At 41.9% G+C, this 25331-nt stretch overlaps 1 protein-coding gene across 3 annotated transcripts in view; it reads left to right on the forward strand.

Annotated features, from left to right (window-relative positions):
* Nucleotides 1–11807, forward strand: part of Homer1 (homer scaffold protein 1) — a 101233-nt gene extending 89426 nt beyond the window's left edge. For all 3 annotated transcript variants that reach the window (XM_051172531.1, XM_051172530.1, XM_051172532.1), the window contains 2 exons: nucleotides 25–105; nucleotides 11068–11807. In XM_051172531.1, the coding sequence (XP_051028488.1) occupies nucleotides 25–105; nucleotides 11068–11256 (270 nt within the window). In that variant the 3' untranslated portion in view covers nucleotides 11257–11807. The remainder of the gene's footprint in view (nucleotides 1–24; nucleotides 106–11067) is intronic.
* Nucleotides 11808–25331: the final 13524 nt, after the last annotated feature.

Raw genomic sequence — 25331 nt, forward strand, 5'->3', positions numbered from 1 at the left:
AAGACATTACTTTACCTTTTCCAGGAAATTGAAAGATTAAAACAAGAAATCGATAATGCCAGAGAACTCCAAGAACAAAGGGACTCCCTGACTCAAAAGCTGCAGGTAAGCTAAGTAAGAGTGTTGGACTTTATGAAGAACAGCATTAGTCGTTCTTTCACAACATAATGACTTTTTTGAGCCTTCATTTTTAAATATTTTCTTTTTTTCTTCTTCTTCTAGTACCTCTGATTCATGCCTAATGTTCACTGTTCTAGATTACTTGGTTACTTCATTTAGGTAGTTTGTAATCATTAGTGGCCATTTATAGTTGTTCTTAGTGCAGTACTTTGGAAAGTTCTGCTTTTATCATTAACAGGTAGGTACCCTAAATTTAAGGGACGACATCTCAGAGGGATTTCACCTGTTGATGAAAGTCACTCTAAGCTGGGCATGTGGTACTGTGCCTGGAGTCCCAGGACCTGGGAGTTTAGGGACCTGCTGGTTTGGTTTGTTGTTGTTTATTTGTTTTGTTTTTCAAGACAAGGTTTCTCTGTGTAGTCCTGGCTGTCCTGGACTCGCTTTGTAGACCAGGCTGGCCTCGAACTCACAGTAATCCACTTGCCTCTGCCTCTCAAGTGCAGGGATTAAAGGCGTGCACCACCACTGCTCGGCCCCTACTGGTATTTTGTGTGCTGAGCTATTCTGAAACCTGGCGTTCCTTGTCCCTTAATAGAACAAAAGTTAGTGTCTTTTCCTTTCTTTGGTCGATCAGTTTTGTCCACTTTTTTTCTGCATAGGTAACAAACTTCCTGATTCTAGTTGACCTCTATTTGCATCTTTTGTTGGTGGGATTCAAATATAGAAAGATTTTTCAAAATTCTTTACTAAGCTGCCTTTTGCCTGCTTAAGCCACCCGCCTCAAGAAGGGTTAGAAGCCCTTAGGAATAGAAACACGTGCATTCATCAAGGAGACGCTTGTCACAGGCATACACGGAGGGACCTGGAAGCCAGGGTCAAGAGGACGTTTATAAGAAGGATCAGCAACATTTATTCAGTAGTTGCTATGTACAGACACTGTGCAATCAGCATGTCACAGTACAATGCAGAGGCTTGAAGAAAAGTAACTTGTCCATCCCATATTTAGATCAAGACAGTCAAACTCTGTCCTTGGCCATCAAACGCTGCAACAGTGGTGACGCTTCATAAAGAAAACAGACTTCGGGACAGGCGAGGCTTCCCACACCTTTAATCTCAGCTGGGGAAAGAAGATCTCCAAGTTCAAAGCCAGCCTGGTCTACATGAGTTCCAGGACACTCAGGGATACATAGAGACCCCATCTTAAGAAAAAGAAAGAAAGAGGAAGACAGAAAACAAACAGGTTCCTTATATGAAACAGCCCAACTGCTGTGCCCTTGCCCTGCCTGCTACAGCCCTTCAGTAGTCTGGGAAGCGGGGTTACTGTTTGGTCCGTCCTAGTGAGTGCTGCTTATACACTCTCGTTCTCCATGGAGAGCACTGGCTCTTACCTGGCAACTCTGTGTCCCAAGGAACATTAGCAATGTGTGAAGACATTCATATCTTCACTACAAGGAGAGTGTTACTAATATTATTAGTCAGGGCCAGTGATGCTGCTCAGCAGGCCTTGATCTTCTGGCCCTAAATGCCAGGATGCAGAGGCCAAGAGGCCCTGGTGGGACTGTGTGTGAAGCATGTAATTGAGGCTGGTGGGATGGGGAAGGTGTTCAGCTAGTTTCTCCTCTGTTTATTTTGGATTCTGAGTATGTTGTGGTATTAAGGTGTAAGTTACCCACTAACTCACATTTCATGCTGGCAGGTTAGGTATCTGTTCTCAATGGCAAGACAGCAGCAGTTCAGAGATGTTAAAACATTCAGTCAAGAGACAGAGCTACAAAGCAGTGAAGCCTCACATTGTTTGATTCTAGTCTGCTCTTTATATGTGTCTTAGTTACTGTTCTATTGCTGTGAAGAAACACCACAACCAAGGCAATTTATAAAAGGAAGCATTGAATTGGGGGCTTGCTTACAGTTTCAGAGGGCGAGTCCATCACCATCACAGTAGGGAACGTGGCTACAGGCAAGCATGGTGCTGTAGCAGTAGCTGAGAGAGAGCTTAGATCTTATTCACAGGCAGCAGGCAGCAGAGACTGGCACAAGAGTATGGGCTTTTGTAACCTCAAAGTCCACCCCCCAGTGACACGCCTCCTAATCCTTCACAAACAGTTCCACCAACCAGGGACCAAGCATTCACATATCTGAGCCTGTGGGGCCATTCTCATTCCAACCACCAGTGTGCTAAAAACATTTCCCTTATGATTCTTTTCAAAATGTTTGTCAGTCAGTGTAAATCTTTGTCATAATGACAATGACCCACTTCTGAAGAAAAATTGAGATGTTTATTCACTTCTTTTAGTATATCAAACTCACATCAAACTTCTGTTGATATTTCTATGGGTGTTTTATTGTCAGATGAACAATAGTTTAATTTTACAGGAGCCCACTGAAATTGTATCAACTGTTAACAATTCTTTCATTTAATAGCACATATTATCATAAAAACAGCCTTTCTGGAACATCTATTATCCAAAGTATCAGTACTCTTGAGACACCCCATAAGTCAGTGTAGAAACCAAGACCATTCAGTTCTGTGGTGCTGGAAAAACTGAAACTGCAGTGTGTGGAGTATATGTATGAATAGAAAACTCATGATTAAGGATATCATGATTTAAGGCTGGAGAGATGGCACAGAGGGTAAGAGCACTGGCTGCTCTTGCACAGGTCCTGAGTTCAATTCCCAGAGACCACGTGGTGGCTCACAACCATCTATAATAGGATCTGCTGCCCTCTTCTGTCATCCAAGCATACATGCAAACATAGCCTTCATATACACAAATACATCTTTTTAAAAATATCATGATTTAATTTTAATTTCCAAATTTCAATATTTGGATATTTCTAAATATCATGTAACAAACATATGCTCATATGCTCTCCTCATCCTATAGCAAAGCATGTGACATTTTCCTTTATCCAGTGTTTGCTTAAAGATTGTTTTATGTGGCTTTCTCTCAGCGTTGCTGTTGGGATAGAGATTTACATTGTTCCAGTGATGTATGTAATAACTGATGTCAGGGTGAGTCTTTATGTTAATGTGCACTCTGATGGTGCTTTTGAGGTGGATTCAGAGCATTGCTTGGTTCCAGTGCTTTAATGTTCGAAGCTAAGAAATGTACACCTGGAAAGCGGGACATCACTGAAAGAAAGGCAGTAGCTCATCTTTATTCACTTCTATATATTTTGTGGTGCTTGGATTGAACAGATTTTGCATTGTGCAGGCTGGGTAAGCACTCTGCCACTGAGACACGTTCCAAGCCCTTCTTCACTCCACCCCACCCCCCACTTTTTAAATTATAGGTTTTTTTTCTTTATGAGTAAAACTGAGCATTTATCATTTGTATAGATCTTTAAATTTTTTACACTGTGTGTTTATATATGGTGTGCATATATACACATGCCATAGTCTGTGTGTGAAGCTCAGGGGAGAACTCTGTGGAGTCCGTCCTCCTTCCATCTGCCTGTGGATTCTGGGGATTGAAGGCTGTGGGCGTGTGCAGCAAGCTGGGCTGTCTCACCGGCCCTGTCCATCGCCTTTACACAGCCTCAGTTGTGTTTTCACCTGAAGGACTTATGGGCTGTCTCTGCAGTGGTGGCCCACGCCCTTCATCCCAGCCCACGGGAGGCAGAGGCATGTGGATCTCTGAGTTTTAGGCTAGCCTGGCAACAGAATGAGTTCCAGACAGGCAGGTCTTCGCAGAAGCTCTGTCTCAAGAAAAAGAAAAAAGAAAGAAAAAAAAAAGAAGAAGAAAAAGCCCCAAGCTGCCAAGCACCTGGCTTCTGAAGTCTCTGCAGTCTCAGCTCAGGTGTTCGTTTCTCTGAGTTCTCAGGTCCCTAGTCAGAGCCCTTTCCCGAGTGCGCTTTGTTCTTTACCACGCTTCACTCTCCGGCTTGTACTTCCCACCATGTGATCTTACTGACTTCCGACTGAGTCTTAAACTTTCTATTTTGAAATATTAGACTTAAGAGAAAAGCTGCAAGAATAATCCAGTTATATGTCTTGCCCTTACTTTCCCCAAACATTAATATTTTTGCCCTACGATTTTTGCTTTAACATTTTGTGTTCTCCCTCCCCCTCCCTCCCCTCCCTCTCCCTTCTCCCCCTCCCCCTCCCTCCCTCTCTGTCCCCTTCTCACCCTATCCTGCCTTCTCTGTCACTCTCTGTATGTATCTGCATGCTATGGTTTTTTCTGAACTGCTTGAGAGTAAGGGGCGCATGTGCTCCTTCCCTCTAAATACTTTACTGCTTCATTTCTAAAAGTAAAGACCTTTTACATAACCATCAAAATCTAGAAATTATTTATCCGTCTATCTTAGTCAAATGCCTGTAGTTATCTTAATCTCCTTTATAGCACAGTTTATCGGTTGTTTTTCTGCCCAGGACCCATCTATTCCAGGGTCAGGTGTTCTGCCTGGTTGTCATGTCTGTTTTTCTTGGTGTTCCAGCTCTGGCCAAGGAGAAACCCTTCCCTAGATCCTGTCTGTGGCATGGTCATGTCATGCTTTGAAGAACTTCACACTGCAGAACAAGTGGATATTCCAGGCCATCTTATAGTTTCTCACGCACAGTCCTGTGCTTGTGATGTGTGCAGCTGTGCACATGCATCTGTCCTGTATCACTCTTCTGCTCTAGTCATTGAGGCAGGTTCTCCCAGTCAAACCCACAGCACACCCACGTGACGGGTCTTGGCCAGCTCGTTCTGGTAATCCCTTGTCTCAGACCTTTTAAGGATGCAGTTTGGCTCGCCTACCCCACACTTATTTCCCATGGGTTTTGGGGATTCAAGCTCCAGCCTCACACTTAGGAATGTTTTAAGCATTGGGCCTGATGTGTGCACTGGGATGGAGCTCTGCTCTGACCTGCTGAGCCGTCTTGCCAGCCCTGCCCTCTGGGCCTCCTCACACTCAGCTCTCAGGGTATTGGCTGTCAAGTTTTGGCAGCAGAGTTTTTAGAGAGGCAAATTCCAGTCAGAGGACTCATCACCAGTCACAACTCTACTGCAGCCTTTTTAAAAAAATGTCATTTAAAAGTATTTATTTATTTTTAAATTTTTAACTTAGGTGTGATAGTGTTTTGCCAGCATGTATGCAGGTGCCACATGTGTGCAGTCGGTGGTCATGGAGTCCAAAGAGGGACTGGAGTTAGAGATGGTTGACAGCCGCTGTGTGTGTGTGTGTGTGTGTGTGTGTGCGCGCGCGCGCGCGCACGCACTAGAATCAAACCCACATCCTCGGGAAGAGCAGCCAGTGTTTATAACTGCTCCAGCTCCTAGATGTGATTTTAAGAAATCTCCTTCCAGTTCTGATTCTCTTGCCTTCGTACGTTTTATGCTTGGTTTCCTTCAATGCTATAAGGATATTCTTTTAAGTTATATTTACCAAGATAGTTCTCAAGGTGATTATTGAAACTCATTTTTTTTGAAGTATTACTGGGCCGTTTTAATTTCCATATCCAGATGGGCATGATGTACACCCTGAATCCTGGGGCCAGCATATTTCTGTGGGTTCAAAGTTAGCCTGGTCGTGTCACAAAGTACAGTGTTGTGGGCCATCTAGGGCTACATGGTGAAACCCTGTATCAAATAGTAGTAACAACAACAGTAATAGTGTATATCTAAGAACTTTATCTCCAGATTCTTTTAGGGTTTGAGCTCAGTGACAGAGAGAGAGCCTCACTGAGGTTTCTTGAGACATCTCCAGTGCCAAAAAGTTACTAAATATTTCACACATAAAATTTAAATATTTGTCTTTACATGTTATTTTTCTTCTGTAATATATTTAATTATATGTAATCGAATATTCTTGTCTTCTATTTTAATCTTATTTTCTGGTTTTCCCTCCTTTATTTTGTTTTTATCCTCTTGAAATTTTTTTGTATAATTAAGGAATACTAACTGAATATACAAGTGTTAGTGAAAACTGTTTTGCTTTTTGATTTTAGTAGGGACCTCATAATTCATTTCTGGTGAGATTCTCATTCATGGTCATATTCTCTCGCTCTCTTATTTCTTTCACCAATTTAATCAACTCTCCCATTGTTTTCAGTGTATTTCCATAGCATCCTTAGTTGTTTGTTGTTGTTTAGATTCATTTGTTTTATTTTACATTAATGGGTGCTTTTGTAGCATGTTCCCTTGTATATCCCATGTTTGCAGTTCCCTGGAAGGCCAGAAGAGGGCATTGAATACTCTTGAACTGAAGTTATAGCTGCCATGTGGGTGCTGGGAACTAAACCCAGGTCCTCTGGAAAACCAGCCAGTGTTCCTGACCCATTAAGCCATCTCTCCAGTTCATGTCCCTAGTTTTGGGTGCCCAATTAAAGCTCCTTTCTGAATACTTCTTTGTAAACTTTAAAAAAAAAAAAAAAAAAAAAAAAAGATTTATTTATTTATTATGTATACAGTGTTTGCCTGCATGTACACTTGTGTGCCAGAAGAGGGCATTAGATCACACTGTAGATGGTTGTGAGCCACCATGTGGTTGCCAGAAATTAAACTCAGGATCTCTCTCTAGAAGAGCAGTCAGTGCTCTTAACCTCTGAACCATCCTTCCAGCCCACTTCTATGTAAACTTTAATTCAGCAGGAAATAGTGTGTTAAGAATTTTTCTGCTTCATAGTTGATTTGGGGAATTTTTGTTTGTTTGTTTTACTGAATTGTTTTTAGCATTTTCTATAATTGTTTTCATAAATGAATATTATACCTTTGCATTTCTGTGGACAGAATAGCAGTTCCAGGTTCAAAACACCGTCCTTTGAGGATGAGTTGAGACAGGTTGCATGTGTTTCAGTGTTTTAATTTTCATTTATATAACAGGAGCTTAAACTTTTTTGTCTTTTTTGTTGTTGTTGTTGTTGTTGTTGTTTTGTTTTTTGCCCTCTGTTGTTCCTAAAGACTTCTTGCCTTTTACTCTTTTCTGGAGCGGTGTTGCTTTGCTGAGACTGTCTCTTCCGCTTTTACTTGTAGTTAGTCTATCAGATACAAATCTGTTCTGTCCATTGTTTCTGGGTTTGGGCCGTCACAGAGGTCTTCTCCTTCACAGAGTTGCTGTCCACTGCACAGCCCCATGCTCCCTCTAGAGAAGGCTAGAGTGACAGCTTGAGAAACAGGCCTGCGGAAATTGTCCTTAGGTCCTCTCACTGCCAGTGATTTGACATGTGTGTTGGTCTCTGTCTTTTGTAATATCAAACTCCTGAAATTTCTTGTTTGTTTGGTTTGGTTTGGTTTGGCTTTTTGAGACAAGGTTTCTCTATGATAGCCTTGGCTGTCCTAGACTTGCTTTGTAGACCAGGCTGGCCTCAAAGTCGCAGAGATCCACCTGCCTCTGCCTTCTGAATGCTGGGATTAAAGATGTGTGCCACCACCACCTGGCCGAACTCCTGAAATTTGCACCATTTTATTCTTGTTGTATGCTCCTGTGCTTTGGGGAGGGCGGCTGACAGATATCAGTGTACAAACTCTTATTCCCTTGTCCACTCAGAAATATCTTCTACTTTTCAATAAAGCACACTGTATTTTTTTTTTTTTTTAAGTTTACAAAGAAGTATTCAGAAAGGAGTTTAAATTGGACGCCCAAAACTAGGGACATGAAACTGGAAAGATGGCTTAATGGGTCAGGAACACTGGCTTGTTTCACTTAAGGTGAATATTTTATTCTCAGTGCATACTAATAGATGCCCAACAACTAATTATTAAATAACTTCTTTAATAAAATACACACATTGCTCTTATCCATTTTTTTGTAAATGAGTTATCGATGCTTCTATTGTTGATTAAAATGTCCTGTTATATGTAAATGTTAACAGTCTGATAAAACATTAATATATCTCAATTGCATACTTAATATCTTAAGCTGTGAAGCAGGTATCAATAAGAATTTTTGTATGGTTTTTACTTAGATTGAATGAAGGATTTAAATGTAGAGAAAATTAAACATACTTGGTCCTATTGGCAGCTGTTATAATTATGTTATTTTTTAAAATCTCTGTTTTGAGTCTGTTAGTACCTAACACATACAGTATATAGCCTCTGTTCAGTAGAGTTTTATACTTTCAGTTTGGGTATTTAAGCACTCTGAAAGGCATTTGAAACACTGGCCTACAAAGTACTTTTTTTTTTTTTTTTTTTACATCATGATATTGGTGCTCCTTGTGTGTGCCTTAAAAGATGAGGAAATTAACAGATAAGATTAATGGTAGAAGGCAAGCTTAGAGAAAGAAACAAAGACTAGAAAGAGATTGGCAAATGTGTGCACAGTGCGGGAAGGTGCTGGCTGTGACTTCAGTCACACCTAGTTGGCCCTGTTCTCTAAGTTGTCTGTTCTTATCCCATGAACATATTCTCCCCACGTAAAAACAGACAGTGCCATCTGCATAGTGCTGGTGCTACTGTTATTTTAGTAGCGGAAGTTCCTACAGGGGCACCTCTTGGAGTAGGGGCATTCATCTAGAGTGTAGTGCTATTTAAACAACTGAAGGAATAGTGTTTTGTGTGGTTCCATCTAAAATGTTTGGATATTTCATTGGTTAGAGGAGAGAACAAGGGAGCCTTTCACTCTAATGAAGGCTATAGAGGGCAAACTGGGCTGTGGCTGTGAAGTGGGGCGTGATAGTGGGTGACATTTGCCCTGTTTCTGTAGCTGGAAACATTCTATCCTTAAGCTCGTTGTTGAAGTGCAAGGGAGCACTCTGCAATCATGAGTGGAATTTTTACATTTGATCACAGGTCCTGATCCTCCCTAATAGTTTACAGCCTCCATGGATATAGCTTCTGAATTTGTAAATATGAATTTCAAATGTTTATTTATTATCTTCATTTTACAGTTTATTTGAAGACTGATAAAAAGCATTTGTGGCTAGCATTGAAGTAGCTAATATCAAACAGCAAGTTCTTTTATGTTAAATTGGCCTTTAAGCCGGGTGTGGTGGCGCACGCCTTTTATCTCAGTACTCGGGAGGCAGAGGCATGCAGATTGCTGTGAGTTCGAGGCCAGCCTGGTCTACCGAGCAAATCCAGGACAGCCAAAGCTACACAGAGAAACACTGTCTCGAAAAAAAAAAGAAACAAAAAAGAGGGAGGCTTTATATTCTTCAATTATAAATTATAGATGTTCTGTTTCCCTCTTTAATTCTTCCACCCATTGTAGCTTTGCTGGGTAATGTAATGTTGTTTGATCCTTATTCATAATTATTGCTGTCAGATCATACGATTGTGTTCAGAGTTATCAACTGTTACTTTCTTTACTGTTTCAAGTCAGTTTACTTAGGTTTTTTTTTCTCGAGACTTCAGTGTTTTTATTACACTTATGTATATGTGTGCCACAGTGGATGTGTACGTTTCAGAGGACAACGTTAGGGAATCTGTCCTCCCTCTATCATGTGTGTTACAGGCATTGATTGAGCTCAGGTTGTGAGTCTGTCTTTTTCTTGTTGTTTGGTTTGGTTTGATTTGGTTTGGTTGGGGTGTGTATGAGAGAGAGAGGGGGGGGTAGAGGAGAGAGGAGAGAGAAGGGGGAAGGCTCAGTATGTAGTCCTGGCTATCCTGAAACTCACTCTGTTGACCAGGTTGGCCTTGAATTCACAAAGATTCACCTGCCTCTGTCTTCCTAATACTTGAATAAAGGCCTGCAACAGTATACCCAGCTTAGGTTGTAACTTTCGGAAGCAAGTATCTTTACCTGCTGAGCTATCTTGCTGGCTCTAAAAACATATTTTTGAGAAAATTGTGGGAAATTAATATGGATAAAAAAGTATTTATAATTCAAACACCAGTATTCCTTTTTTAGACCTTCATTTTTATGTGTAAAGATATTTTGTCTGCATGTATGTCTGTGTACCATATGCATACAGTGCCCTTGGAGGCCAGAAGATAGCATTGGATTCCTGGAGTTGGAGTTACAGATAGGTGTGAGCGGCCATGTGGGTGCTGGGAATTGAATCCAGGACCTCTAGAAGAGCAGCCAGTGCTCTTAACCACTGAGCCATCTCTCCAGCTCTGAATTTGAGTTTTAAAACTAAAGTTAAATCATTACTTACGTAATTTTTGACTTGCTTCATTATATATTTGTCATGTTTAGAAACATTGTTAAAAGTCATAATGACTCCTAAATACTTCTTAGTGTGCTAGAATTTAGACCATATCAAAAATTTTAAACATTTTTGTATTGTCACAAAATTTTGCTTTCTTTTTGTCATTTTTCTCTTTTCTGGACTTTCAGCATAGAATTTTCTTTTTTTTTTGTTTGTTTGTTTTTTGTTTTGTTTTTTTGTTTTGTTTTGTTTTTCGAGACAGGGTTTCTCTGTGTAGCCTTGGCCATCCTGGACTCACTTTGTAGACCAGGCTGGCCTCGAACTCACAGCGATCCACCTGCCTCTGCCTCCCGAGTGCTGGGATTAAAGGCGTGCGCCACCACGCCCGGCTCAGCATAGAATTTTCAACTTTATACTTCCTATATGTGCAGTTACTGTAGCTTTTAGAGTTGAACAATTGTACATTCTTACACATGCATTCTTTTGACTCTGAATGCAGGATCAGTATAGTATAAGACAAACTTTCAATCTTACAGTAGCGAGTTGCTTCTTTCCTAACTTTCTTCAGAGTTACTGATGAGAACTTAATTTCTCCCTGTCTCTGCCTATTCTCACCTAATTTCTCAGTTTGCATACAAGCAGCAATAAAAGTGAGATGTAAATAACCCTCAGGCTGGGTGTTGTGCTTGTCCTGTGAGGTGCATGAAGTGTTGCAGGGAGGAGCAGCAGCTTGTGCTGAGGGGACAGATGGATTTGTGCTCTCTGGAGATGGCTGAATCCAAAGCTCCTTAAACTGTGTGGAGCTGAGCATCAGAGGCACAGCCTGGTTGTCAGACTTACTGGAAGACAGTAGCAACAGTAGGAATGCATTGTCATCTAACCAAGGAACTGACATGTATGTGTGTGTTACACTTTTCTTTCTCAAGGAAGTTGAGATTCGAAATAAAGACCTGGAGGGGCAGCTGTCTGACTTAGAGCAGCGCCTGGAGAGGAGCCAGAATGAGCAGGAAGCCTTCCGCAGCAACCTGAAGACACTCTTAGAAATTCTGGATGGAAAAATATTTGAACTAACAGAATTGCGAGATAACTTGGCCAAGCTACTAGAATGCAGCTAAGGAGGACGAAGTGTCTGTGCCAATAGGTGAAGAGATGCTGTCTGTCTTCATAGGACTGTTGGGGCTCTGCACCAAGATTGCACAAATCTTTTGAATATCATTCCTCCAGGAGGAGGGGGTGTTTTGGAAATTGGAATTGTATATTTCAGTATAAATTTTAGAATTTAGCTTATAGCTAGTTGGGGAAAAAAGACATGAAAAACTTGAACTACAAATTACCTCCATGTATATTGGCCATAGTTAACCAGAAAGTTATAAGTAGACACTTAATGCAATCTTTACCCTGATATCAGCCAATGGGAGAATTAACAATGTCTGGGTCCCTTCTTTTTCTGTTCAACACAGTGACGATTACTTGCTTTTTAAATTAATTTATTTATGATATCTACAGCTGTGTTTTGTGCAAAAACTTAGTAATGGGAGCCCTGTCTTTGTTGTTATCTGAATAATTTCTCAGGATACTTTGCGCTGCTGAGAAAGGGCCATTACCAGTTAATCCTTGACAGGAGTGGGGGAGCCTCACCTCTGACTGAAGCTCACTATGAAGGGGTGTCTGGAGTTCTTCCCTTTTTTGTACTGGGAGTGTTTTCACTCTAGTGACTACTCTGGTACACTCTGCTGTTCTCCAGTCTCGTCTGTTGTATAGTTCACTTTTCCATATTGATTCCATGTATTTATGAGAAGACACTGTCTCCCATTTTATTACATATTTTAAAGCCAACTAAACAAAGGCAGCTGAGTCCCTCAGATATTTTTCTTTTTAAATTTATAGTAAATTTGACACACAGAACTAAAATACAGCAGTCCGTCCTTGACGGTTTAGTCTAGCAATGTTAAGTATATTTACAGAAAATATGCAGTTACGTTTATATATTTGGCAAGAAATTTTTCTGGACGATTAATGCATTTTAATTTATGAAAAATAACGGTTATGGGGGCACTGTTTATTATAGATAATTTTAAGGTAATAGCTGTTTTCAAGGAGGTCCACTTCCATCTAGCAGCCAATCAGAGGACTGTATCTAAATTGTGACTGTGGCAGATGGGTCTTCACAGAAACCATGTCTCTATTCCAACTTCACAAGGCAATATTTGAACTGTTAACGAGGCATTTCAAAATGGGAAATACTTCAACAGGCTCTTCTCGGAGAGCAGGTTTTAGTGTTGTTTGACGTAATTTTAAGACATTTAGTAAACATGCATTTCTTTATATGATACATTTCTTTCACAAAGCTATTTTAAAAGTACGCCAAGTGCTGTCTGCTCTGCCCGAGTAGGAACTACATCAGAATTCATATATCTTGCTGTACAATGCCTGTGATATGAAGAGGGTTCTTTTTAGTGTATGCTTGAGTACCTAACTCCAGAGTCAATGAATGCACTGGTTTTTTTTGTTTGTACCCCAAATGATTGAATTGTTAAGTACAAACTAAGCAGATTAACTCATTTTTTTCACTCATAAACAGATTCTTAGTACTAGTTTTGTTTTATATTTATGTGTATGTACATAAATACATACATATTAATTTATATTAGAGTGAAAAATAAATGGTTTGTTTCTAAAGTTAGTTTCTACAGTAAGGTGTCTCTGAAAAGTTTGTGTCAGACACTTAATCATCATGTATTAAATGTGCCGTTCCATCATACCAGTCACCTCCATCTACCTTAAGGTATTTTCCTTACCTGTCTATTATAGAGAGAGTAATTTAGGTACACATGCTCAGAGCTGAGATATTTCTCTGATAAATCAGGTAATAAAATTTATTTGATGGGTAGAATTTTGAAAACAGATATGATTTTATCTATGAGTTTCTGAATATCAAAGAATACCAGGTTTTCATTTAAATAGAGGACTAACACTAGGGATCAGGGAATTTAGTTACGAAGAGTTTAAAAAAAATCTAAAAAATTAAAAAAATAAAAAAACAGTGTAAGCTGTTGATATGGTAAGCTAATTATTTTAATGATGTAATAAAATATTTTTAAATTTTGGCATAGTGATAATTTAATGGGAAAAAACTCACCAAAATGTCTCCATTTGAATTGTACTGATAATGTGAGGCATATGTGTAATTCAATATATACATATACCTATATGTATATACAGAAATTATTTTTAATATTTTCCTACTGCTGTGAAATTTAAAATTGGAAATTTTGTGAGTGTTTTCCATGTCCAATAGAGCCTAATTGTTTCTTTTTTTAGTAACTTAACAATTTCTTGAGGGCTGCACCTATAAATTCCCAGCTTGTCAGTAGACATGTACAGTATTTGGGATAAGGTGGACACAAGTGCACATATAAATAAAATCTTCTTATTGACTATTTTAAACATTCATTCACACTAGGAGAGCATCTAGAACTCATCGCCTCTAATTCATAGGTTGTGCGCCTACTGTAGCTTTTTCCATTGCTGTATTATATAAACATTTGCATATTAAAATTTGGTTTTTCCCAGAGATAAATATTATATAATGTATCTATATTTAGATCAAACTGTGGTAATATATTGATCAGAACATAATGCTGGGGACTATAGCCTGAACATGTGGACTTGCAGTGACACAGGAGGAGAGCAGAGGTCAATCAATCCCATTTGTGTATAAGTTATTATAACTATGAAATCTTGTACAAAAGCAAAAACTGGAAAAAAACAAAAATACAGTTTTTATTTTGAAATACATTTGTTCTCTGGAGAATGTACTTCATCTTTTTCTCAGTCTTTTCAGGATATTTAAAGCAGTTACGTGACAGCAGCATTACTTCAATACTACAGGTGCTACTGGATTTTGCATTAGTATGTGATGTTTTAAAATCCTAACTTTGACATAAAAGGTTTTATAAGTATTTCCCTGCCTGGAAAATTAGTTTTTATTCTTCTCCCCTCATTCCCTCCTCTTGCTCTGCCTCTCTAGACTTAAAAATGAACATTCATGAAATTGCGTTGCTCCTTGTCCCTAAAGGAAATTCACAGCTCCATCAAAACTCCGATGCTCTGTTGTCTTTGGACGGTTGGGAGCAGTTAGGGAAGGAACTTGTCACTTATCTTTTCAGGTGACTCTGAAATGGTAAGCTACCACGTGACCTTTAAAAAGCCATTTCTTTGCTCTGTTAAAATTAAATGTATCCTTTAGCAGGCGCTGCTCTGCCTTGAGTGTTTCTGCTTGCCTCGGAAGTGTATGTTTGGGGCACTGCCTCCGGATCCTGACCACCTCCGGGACTGGAGTGGGATCAGGCCATGGGGAAAGCTTGTGGGCTATTGTTTTGAGCCTTTCATTTATTTGATACCAAATAATTTTAACATTTGAAACTTTGTGCTTAAAGACATAAAATAGACTTCATTGAGCTTTGTCTTTTATATGCATTAGCATAAACTTTTCATATTCATGAGGTAAATTAACTTCATTTCTTTTTCTTTCATGGTACTTGGGGGTCAAACCCTAGCACGTGCTAGGCAAGTACTGTGCCACTGAGCTACTTCCCAGCCCTATATAAAATCATAAAGAAGAAAACTTTCAGGTAAGAAATAGTTGAGTTTGGAACATTAAAAAAAATCTTTACTAGAATACCACACTATGTGACTAGTAGTAATAAGAATTTTTAAAAGTATATTTTTTAAAAGTTTTAGACTCACTCATTCTATTTTCCCCAAAACAACAAAAACTGTTTTAAACTGGAGATCATCACTCTTATTTTTAATCCCAGCATTGAGAAGGCTGCGGAAGGAGGATTGAGAGTTGGAAACTATCATGGCCTGCAAAATAAAGAAAAATAAATTTAAGCCTAATAAGTAGAGGGAGTCTGGATTGTTGACGGCTTTCTCTCAGAGGTTCCCGTCAGCACCACACTGCCTACAATCTGTGAGGCAGTGGGCAAAGCAGGTACCTTAAAAAAAAAAAGACATGCCAGCTGGGCATGGTGGCGCATACCTTTAATCCCAGCACTCGAGAGGCAGAGGCAGGCAGGCGGAATGCTGTGAGATCAAGGTCAGCCTGGTCATAAAATTGAGTCTGGGACAGCCGAGGGTACACAGAGAAACCCTGTCTTGGGGGAAAAAAAAGTGGATATGAGTGCTTTGCATGTGCGTATATATCTGTACGTGGCTAGTGCTCACAGAGTCCCAAAGAGGATTCCCTGGAACTTGAGGTATGGATGGCTGTGAGCTGCTGCGTGGGTGCTGTGAACTGAACCCAGGGCTGCTGCAAGAGTAACAGCTGCTCTTAACCACTGAGCCACCTGTGCAGCCCTAATTCTCTGAGAATTTCATACAGGCGTGTGTGTGTGTGTCCGAACTCCTCCCAGTTCTTCTCTCCCCTCCCCCATCTACCCAACGTCATGTTCTTTCTCTTGAATGAAAAAGAAAGAGATTTGAGAGAAGGGGTAAGAAAGATGGGGAAAAGCGATCTAAAACATGAGATCCAACCTGTCGGCAGTCACTCCCAGGCATGAGGCCTGCCCTGGGCTGGGGTGACAAGCTCAGTGTCATGCCTGTGAAGACTCGCCCCCTCCCTGCAGCTGTCAAGTGCAGTAGCGTCTCTTCGGTGGTGGCACTCTGTGTTCTCTTCTTTTCTGGGCTGGGATCTGTCTGGCTTGAGCCTGTGCAGGTCTCATTGTCACGGTCCCTGGGAATTCATGTGGGCATTGACCCTGTTGTGATTAGGAAATGTCTTTTCCTGAAGGTCATCCACCACTCCTGACTCTCACAGTCTTTCTGCCCCCTCCTCCGCGATCCTGAGCCTTGAGGAAGAAGTGTGTAAAGACATTAATTAGCAGCATTAATTAGATAGGGCGGGGCCCTGGGGGAAAGTAAAGATGGTAGTGAAATGGCTCCTGATGACATGCCACTCTACCCATAGACCAGTGTGTCGCTGTGCCTTCACTAGAGAAGCTGTTTCTTGCAGGAGATGGTGATTAACACAGACCCACAGCTGGACAGCATGCAGAGCAAGAGACTTAGAGAAGATGCCTTTTAAGGGAGCAACAAGTATTGTTTAGAGACATGCTTAAGCGTATGCAAAGGCATACATTAAATCCTTAGCAAAAGCAAACAAAAATATAAAAATAAAACAATTTTTCTTTAAGTCACTTTTATTAAAGATATTAGAGATATGAATAAAATTATGTCTGGATAGAATAAAAGACTGTAAACACCCAAAGACTTCTGTGGGTTTTTTCATCTGTAAACAGAGAAAATCTAAAATTGCTTTCTGCCCTTTAGAGGCAGCACTTCAAGCCTTACGCAGCGGTCTACATTCAGGGTACCAGCAGCTCAGACAGCTGAGACTGGAGAATAGTTTGAGACCAGGAGTTGGGAACTAGTCAGTGTAAGACAGACCCTTTCTCTTAAAAAACAAAAACAAAAACAAAAACAAAAGAAAGAAAAGGGGGTGGGGTGAGTGGAGAATTATCATTATTGTGCAAGTGGATCCAGCAAATAGCAACATCAGGACCAGGTTTTTTCAGCTGTGTATTGAGATGACCAGACACAGAACTCTTTTTCCCCAACCTTATTCCCTGTTTTGATGCTGCTTTTGTTTACTACTTATGTATTGGTTAGTGTTTGAGACAGAGTCCCTCTGTGCAGCCCTGACAAGCCTGGCATTCGCTGCATGACCAGGCAGGCTGCTACAGACCTCACAGCAGTCCCCCAATTGACTGCTACTGCTTTTAACCAAACCGATGGGGATTGCCCTGAGGAGTTTCAAAGACTCTGAGAACATCCTGCCACTTGCTAGGATTTATAATCTATTCTAAGACATAGACTTCTGCATTCATCGTTCTTTGGGATTCTGACCTCCTTTTGTCAGATATTTCCATGTCAGAGACACTCAGGCATGGAAATATTACTTTGCTTTCTTACAATAGCAGTAAGTGAAGATTTATTCATAAGTGCAACTCCAAGGCTGTTTCTGTAGTATAGAAAGTCTTGAGGGTGTGTTTCTGTTGACATGTTTGGTCTTGTTGAGACTGCTTTGCTGAGCACTCATTCAGTAAGTACCTCTGTCTGTGTGACTTGGGTGTGGACTTGCTTGTTCATCATCATTGTGCACAACCCGCCCCCACCCCCCATCATGGATGACATCCCAGAGAGCATGGCCAGATGTGAGATGTGCACAATGTGGGGGCTCCCTCTACAGCTTGAAGCAAGTGGGCCACAGGCCATCTGCACTGTAAGGGCCACTGCATCAGTCGCTTGGCATTTGGGGAGGAGGGCAAAGGAGAAAGGTTCAGATGATGGCGCCAGCTGTGTTCACAGCTGTAGGTTGGGTGTCTGGCACATCTGTCAGGAGGTAGAGCTCTTGATCATATTTCCAGTGCCTGTTGTGCAGCCCAGGATAGTCTCAAACTTGATATCCAGGGATGAATTGCCTGTACCTCCTGAGTTCTAGGGTCAGAGGCATGTGCCATCCTGTGGTACTGGGTCCTGAACACAGGGCTTCGCCCTTGCTGGAGAAACGTTCTGTCAACTAAGTGACAACACTAGCCCTGTTAAGATGCTTCTCCGTAGCTACATAGCTAATGTTTGGTCTTCAGCCTTCCTGGCATTTGCAACTCTTGTTGTCAATTGTAAATCACACATCATGCTTTTGCAGGCATCTTACTCATGGACCATGTTGTTTTAGCTTCAATTTAAAGAAAGCAAAAAAGGATTACAGACTGCCAGTGATTTAATGAAAATATGCATATGCATATTCATTGTTCATATGCAGGACTTCAGTCCCTTAAACAGCTTAGTTTGGAAGTACATACTGTTAGAGGCTGAAGCAAGAGGATTAAGACTTTGAAGTCAGCCTAGGATGCTAGCAGAACCCCTCATAAAACAGAATAGTAGAATCTGGGCTGGGTGGGCCACACCTTTAGTCCCAGCACTCAGGAGGCAGAGGAGGGCAAATCTCTCTGGGTTTGAGGCCCGCCTTAACTACATAGAGAGACCCTGTATTAAAAAATCAAACAAACAAAAAATCCAATGGGGCTAGAGAGATGTCTCAGCACAAGTTAAGAGCACTTGTTGCAAAGGACACCCAGTTTCAATTCCCATTGTCCACGTGGCTGTCCTTTACTGCAGTTTCTGGGAATCCAGCGTCTTCGTCTGACCACACAAACACAAACAATGCACACAAAATACTCATACACATGAAATGAATAAATCTTAAAAAGAAACAGTAGCAAGCTCATAATCAGGGCCTTGGGAGGACAACTCAGCTTTTAGATCCTCAGTGAGACAAGGTGGACACTGGAAACTCTGCCTAGCACTGAGAGCAGCACTCGCTCTGGATGACCAGTCAGTGCTGACCATCAGACCATGAATGCAAGTTAGATCTTGGGGAAGGATGAAAGCACTTAGCGTTGCCCCCAGTGAGACCACAGTAAGTGATTACTAAAGTGCCTGCATTGTGCTGGGTGTGGGAGCTGGGAGGGCCTCTCACATAAAATTCACCATGTAAGCCATTTCTGAGATTACAGTTCAGTGGCTTTAAATACTTCCATGATGTTGTCATCACCACTCTCTGTCATCCCTGGTGACTGGACTGTACCGTATGCCTCTGCATATGTGCCTATTCCAAGTCCTGTGTGCACTGAGTCATAGACAGTGTTTGTCTTTTTGTGTCTGACTTGTTTCACTTAGCATAGTGTCCTCAAGGTTCATCCATGCTGTAGCATGTCTCAGAGGTCCATTGCTTCTTGAGGCTGGTAAGATACTGTTGTGTGGATATTAGCCATACCATTTATCCAGCTATCGTTGATAAATGTTGGGTTGTTTCTACTTTTGTGAACAATGCTGCTGTGAACATTTGTGTATATGAACCTGAGCCCCATGTCTCATTTTGGGGGGGTTATGTACCTGGGATATAAACAGGTAGTTCATGTCGTAATTGTATGTGTAGCTTTTTGAGGAACAAGCAAAAGATTAGGTTTGAATTGGGTAAATGTAAAAAAAAAAATAAAAAAATAAAAAAAGAGGATGTAGGATAGTGTGATTTGCAGGGAAATTGTAGTCTCCAAGCTGGTGTTTTGTAATAGGTTCATATGTGACCTGTGTGCCTTTTAAAAAGACATATATGTGCATGTTGTGTGGAGGTCAGAGGACAGCTTTTGTGGCTTGGTTTTCTCCTCCCATGTTGACTTGTGGAGATTAAACACAGGCTGTCGGGCTTGCATGGCAAGCACTTTACCTCCTGAGCCATCTCTCCAGCCAGTCCACATGCCTTTTACATATTCCTTCTTAAGACATCTATGGAGCACCAGCTATGACCCAGGCTCTGGTTTGGAATAGAATCTACAGAAAAAAAGTATAGTTGGGTGCAAGACAGAGCTATTAACACTGCAAGTGCTGTGGTCAAAGAGGCCTCTGGAAGGAGACATCCCAGGAAGAAGGATGGGGAAGTCTTTTCCAAAGGAGGAGAACCCTCCCCAGCTCTTGCCGGAGGAACAAGACCTGGTCCGTTACTGAGAGTGTGTCATATGCAGAGGCTCAGACGCAAGAACACTGGGCCCAGTTAGATTAGAGTGCTGTTGGTGCAGATGCAGCTTAGGGAGTGACAGAGAGGGCCGGGAGGCACAGGGCAACTTTGTGGTTCATACACAAGGTCTGACTAGGACGTTGTTCATGCTGCAGGTGATGGAAAGATGGCAAGGGGGTTTTGTTGCAAAGAAGTAATGCAATAAATAATGTTTACAAGACAGACAATTGACAGTAACCACTCCGGAGACACTTTTGACAGCCATGGCGCTAGGGCATGATAGGTACGCAATGATGGTTGGCAGAGTATTTAGGAGGCAGAGTGAGTAGGAATCCCTAACTCGTTTGGGGGCTGTGGGAGAATGCAGGTTGGCTCCTGGGTATCTTGAACCACAGGCAGAGTTCAACATGAAGGAAAAGCTGGAAGGCAGAGAGGCCAGGCGTATAGATTAGTGTTTTGCTCTTTTGAGAAAGGCTGCGTGTGGCAGGAGTAAATGAGTTATGTTTTGAATGGATTTAATGTGCATGAAAAAAATACCCAAGTGAAACTTTTGAATCTAGGTGTGAGCTTAGGAAAAAAAAACAGCAGATGAAAATAGCTATTTAAATATCGTTGCTGTACTAGGTGTGGTGGGAGGCAAAGGCAGGAGGATCTCTGAGTTCTAGGCCAGCTTGGTCTACAGAGCAATTCCAGGACAGCCAAGGCTGCACAGAGAAACCTTGTCTTAAAAAACAAAACAAAAAAGCCAAAGGCTCGAGAGATGCTTTTCCAGAGGACCGGGTTCAATTCCCAGCACCTACATGACAGCTCACAACTGTCTGTAATTCCAAGATCTGACATTCTCACACAGATATACATGTGGACAAAACACTAATGCACATAAAATAAAAATAATACTTTAAAAAGAATTTTCAGTGTGTGTGGTAGCAGTTGAGAGCCTGAAAACAGAGAATACAAAATGAAAGTGAGATTTAGGCCAGATGGCATCATGGACAAGAAGGGTGGACCAGCCAGCAAGGGCCTTCTGGGAGCAGAGAGCAGAGTTCTAGAAAGCCATATTTAACATGAAAATAAAGCCACAAATCAACTCATGTCTCAGGGTGATACTTTAAGATGTGTTGTTGAGATCCTTGTTTGATTTTTAAATATATTTTAGGTTTAAAAGAATTAAAAACCAACAAACTGAAACATGCTACTTTAACAAACTCAGATTCACTATAACATTCAAAAACATTGAGATCCATGTTAACTGTTTTTTCCTGGAATTTAAGGCAGGTTGGTAAAAGATTGCTGCTGATTTCCTTAAGAATCAAGGCTTCGTCAGTGTGGCACAGAAATGGCATCTGAGGTGCCCTGTGTCTTCTAGAGACCCATTTTTAACACTGACGGAAATGGCTTTATTTTCTTTAGCGGTATGCTGATCAAATACTCCAAACCACTGTTCGTCAATGTATTGGACTTCATGTGGTATGGGGGCACAGGGCAGGTATTGAGGCTACAGCCAAAAGAAGCCAGCCACTGCCTTCCTGTGGCCGCCCTGCTCATGGGGTCAAGTTCTTGGGACTCAAGCCTGTATGTAGTCTTTGATGAAAGTCCGTGTCTTTCGGTTTGGGAATTGATACTGAATTCATAACTTGGACCAGGTACTGGGACATTAGCATTGCTTCAGGAAGCTTATGTTTCTGTTATCCGAAGTGTTCTTCTTTCTTATTAATGCATAAGCATAACTACTCACAAATTATTCTCTCATAGAAATAATCTCAAATGGTATCAACAAAACATATTCTTTGTACTTGGTTTTAGTCTGCTGCAGTGTTTGATTTTTATTTCTCGTTTGAGTTACTCAGTTTGAATTCCTTGAGTAGACATCATTTGTCACTTGGGCAACAAATTGAGCATGTTTGACATTGCAGGAAGGAAAAAGAAGCCACCAGTATTCACAGTTTGCTGAAAATATCCTATAAATTTTTCAAGTCAACTTGGGAATTGTCAAATAAACAATAACTTTAAAGTCTCTTGTGTTTATCTTTCTCTGTTTCGTTAATCTTGGTCTCCTGTGGCAGAGCCTCTATTTTACAGCGTGCTGGCTCCTGCAGTGAGACCACAGGGCTGCATGTATGCATCTTGTGTGAGCATAAACGCAGCCGTGTGACTTACAGGGTGTGGCCAGCTCAATATAACAGTCTTCACAGTAGTTTTATGACCAAAATGTTTTTTGTCACCCTCACTTTTACCACAGGGTGTCAGGTCCAGCAGGATTTAGGGACTGGCCCGACAAGAGGCAACCAGGAGAACACAGGCCTTCTGCTGCACAGCAGCACTCTTTGACAGTGCCAAAAGGCAGTGTACGGACTTATCAACTGTAAGACTTGGCAGCCTGCCAAGGATCAAATAGCATGTTTTCTATCTCATGTGGTATTGTTTTCAACCTTAATCCCTCTCTCCTTAAAAAAATTTTTTTTTGTCTTATACAGTGGTTCATATGTGCCTTAAAAAAACAACTTTAATTTATTATTGGGGGCATGTGGGCCTCCGTTCATGTGTGGAGCTGGTTCTCCCACCTTTATGCATTCTGGAGATCAAACTCTGGTGAAACACTGTTAGCCTGCTGGACCTGTGTGCTTTCTATTTTTAAATAATACAGACAAAGCAAAAGTCACTTTTAGCTCTCCTTTCTATCTTGTGACCTCATTACTATGAAGCATTGAATGTCATTCCTTCAGTATGTCATATGCATGGGCATACAGTGTATATCTATTTATTAAGACCTTTAGCTTAGGGTAAATACATGAGGTATGGTCCCCCTTTCCTTGTTTTAGCCTATTAGATGTGTCCAAATTGGTCCAGATAGATCTGCCTGAATCCTTTCTCTTCTCCAGAGTTCTCTGTTTTGAATATGAAGTTAGAGATTTTAATTTTTTTTCCTTACCCACAGATTACTGTGAAGTTTTAGGAGGATTCAGGGTCATTTACTTACCAGCTACCATATATCCACAGTGTCTCTAAAGCTCCACAGTCACCAGTGAGCAGGAACTCTGGAAGGAACATTACTGAAGGCTAAAAAATAAATGTCTGACTTCCCTTGATGAAACTCCTTCTAAATTATAGCACTTCGAGCAACATGTGTGTGCCTTGAATCACTGCCTGCTTTAGAACAAGAGACAGCACACTGACACTTCTCATCTTTTGCCTGGTGACTGGGTCTATGAACTGTGGTACAGTGCCACCACCTCCTTTCACCTTTACCTGCATTCTGGAGATAAAACACAAGAGCAGCAGGCTTAGGAAGAAAGCACTGTTAATACCCTGAACCAAATGTTGCAAATTGATATTTTTTTTATATTGTACTTTCAGGCCATGACGCAAGCGTGCTGCCATTCGTGAGTACCGTGCAGAGTAAAGCCTGTGGTTCCCTTCTCTTTTCACCAGGCCAGTTCCTGACCCTGAAGTACCAGAGGTACCAGAGAAAAACATAGAAAGGCAGTTCAAAGCCCATGCTGTGGTATAGTCTTGATTTGTACTATTTATGTATAGTCTTTAAAGTGGCAAGCAGGAAGATGAGACAGAATGGAAAGATGGGGAAATACTAAGACTGTGGTAGATGAGGAAGGACAGTGTCTTCTCAAGTCAGGAGCCTCCTGTCACACCCCTCACTTTGCCTCTGGTGGCACCTAATCCCGTCTGCCTGGTAATCTTCATGAGCCCCTGCGAAGTGTGCATCAGCCCAGGGAATACAGAGATGAGCTTAGTCCTCCCGCCCAGAGCACACAGACTGGTGAGGGAGCCATACAGCCGCCTGATACCAGCCCTGCAGGGGAAAAGGCTGGTGGCCTTGGAGGAGAAAGCGTTTGAACTGTGATGGAGAAGGGCTGTCCAACTCAAGTGATGAGGGGGAAATGAGAACACCTTCAACTTCAGCCCCAAGGCCCTGGCTAAGTGCTCCAGTGGCTCCGCCCAAGGCCAGAGGCCGGATGTCACTCTTGGCTCAGGTCCTCGGCGGCCCTACTTTCCCAAGAGGAGTCAGTGAAAGCCTTGAAGTAACGTGACTGCAGTTGCTCTAAAGAGAAATGAGAAGTCGGTGGGATTACACAGTGAAGGAAGGCTCAAAATTTCCTCCAGGTCAGATTCAGGAATGCTCTTAACTATAGCAGTCCAGGCGAGAAAGGAAACTGGGATTGGCAAGCAGCTGGACAAAACGTAGGCCACGAGGTAAGTGACAGAAGCATTCGACGTTTTTACTTTATGCGTCTCCCTGGCATTTGTCATTTCTTTCTCCCCTCAACCCACACCCCAACTCAGTACTCACAAAACCTTTCCAGATCAGTGACACACACACACACACACACACACACACACACACACACACACACACACACACACACACACACACACGACTGAGTGGTCCCTGCAGTATCCTAGAGATTACTTCTCTACTTTTGAGTTTTCATGGCAGCTGAGATTTTTTTGAGAGCTGACCCCCATGTGATGAGGAAGGAAAACAGAAGGGAAGTCACCAGAGAAGGGGACTAGTCAGTAGAGCAGAGTGCCTTGGCGTCCGGACTTGACCCACAGAATAACTCTCCAGTACTCTCGCCTGAGTCACCCCCCCCCCCCAACAAAAGGTCCCTGCTCGGCTCTCAACGCCAGAGGTGAGGCAGCTGACAAAAGGAAAAAGCTGCTGTGCCTAGTCAGTCCCGTGTAAGGAGCACTGGCCACCATGATGGATCTAGGGCACAAAGAGGGACCTTTTGGTAAATGTTAGGGGAGAGCTCGGGTAGGGGCCATGGCTTGCCCAGCCTCTCAGTGAGCACCTTCACCCTGACCTGAAGCTTAGATAAACGCCAGGGAAGGAAGAGAAGAAACACTCAGTCTTGTATGGACAAAAGCCATGTTTTTCTCTGCTGAACAGAATAAATGGTTTGGGGATTGTTTTGGTTTTTGTCTTGTTTTTGTTTTTTGTTGTTGGTTTGTGTTTTGTTGGTGGTGGTTTGGTTTGGTTTTGGTTTTTCAAGACGGTTTCTCTGTGTAGCCTTGGCTGTCCTGGACTCGCTTTGTAGACCAGGCTGGCCTCAAACTCAGCAAGATCTGCCTGCTTCTGCTGGGTTTAAAGGCGTGCGCCACCATGCCCAGCTAGAATAAATGTTTTTAAAAGTGGTGGTGGTGGTGTGAGAAGAGCCTGTTCTTGTGGAGGTCAGAGGAAAAGTTTTTGTTCCAACTTCGCCTCCAGCTTCACGTGGGTTCCAGGGATGAGCTCGGGTGGAACACTGGCACAGCCTACTCTAGCCCACGAGTAGACAGACATTTAGACAGGCTTTGTATTTCCTAGCCGAGGCTTGGGAAAATGTACCAGCAACCATGAACTCGCAGGGGATGCTCGGCAGACCTGTCTAGGCCTTGGCCCACTCTGAAGCTGAGTTCTTTCGGATCACATGACTTGTTTCCCCAGAGGTCATGTTGACCTGACGCCTGTCCAGGAGAGCAGTAGGAGAAACTCATTGAGGGTTCCCAGGAAGGCATGGCTGACCTAGCTGTGACAGAGTGAGAGAGTGAAGAGAAGACAGGAGCCCTTGAAAGCCCTGATAGTGATCCCTGTGTAAGGAGAAAGGAGTTAGG

This window comes from Acomys russatus, chromosome 30 (genome assembly GCF_903995435.1).
Source record: "Acomys russatus chromosome 30, mAcoRus1.1, whole genome shotgun sequence".
Lineage (NCBI taxonomy): Eukaryota > Metazoa > Chordata > Mammalia > Rodentia > Muridae > Acomys > Acomys russatus.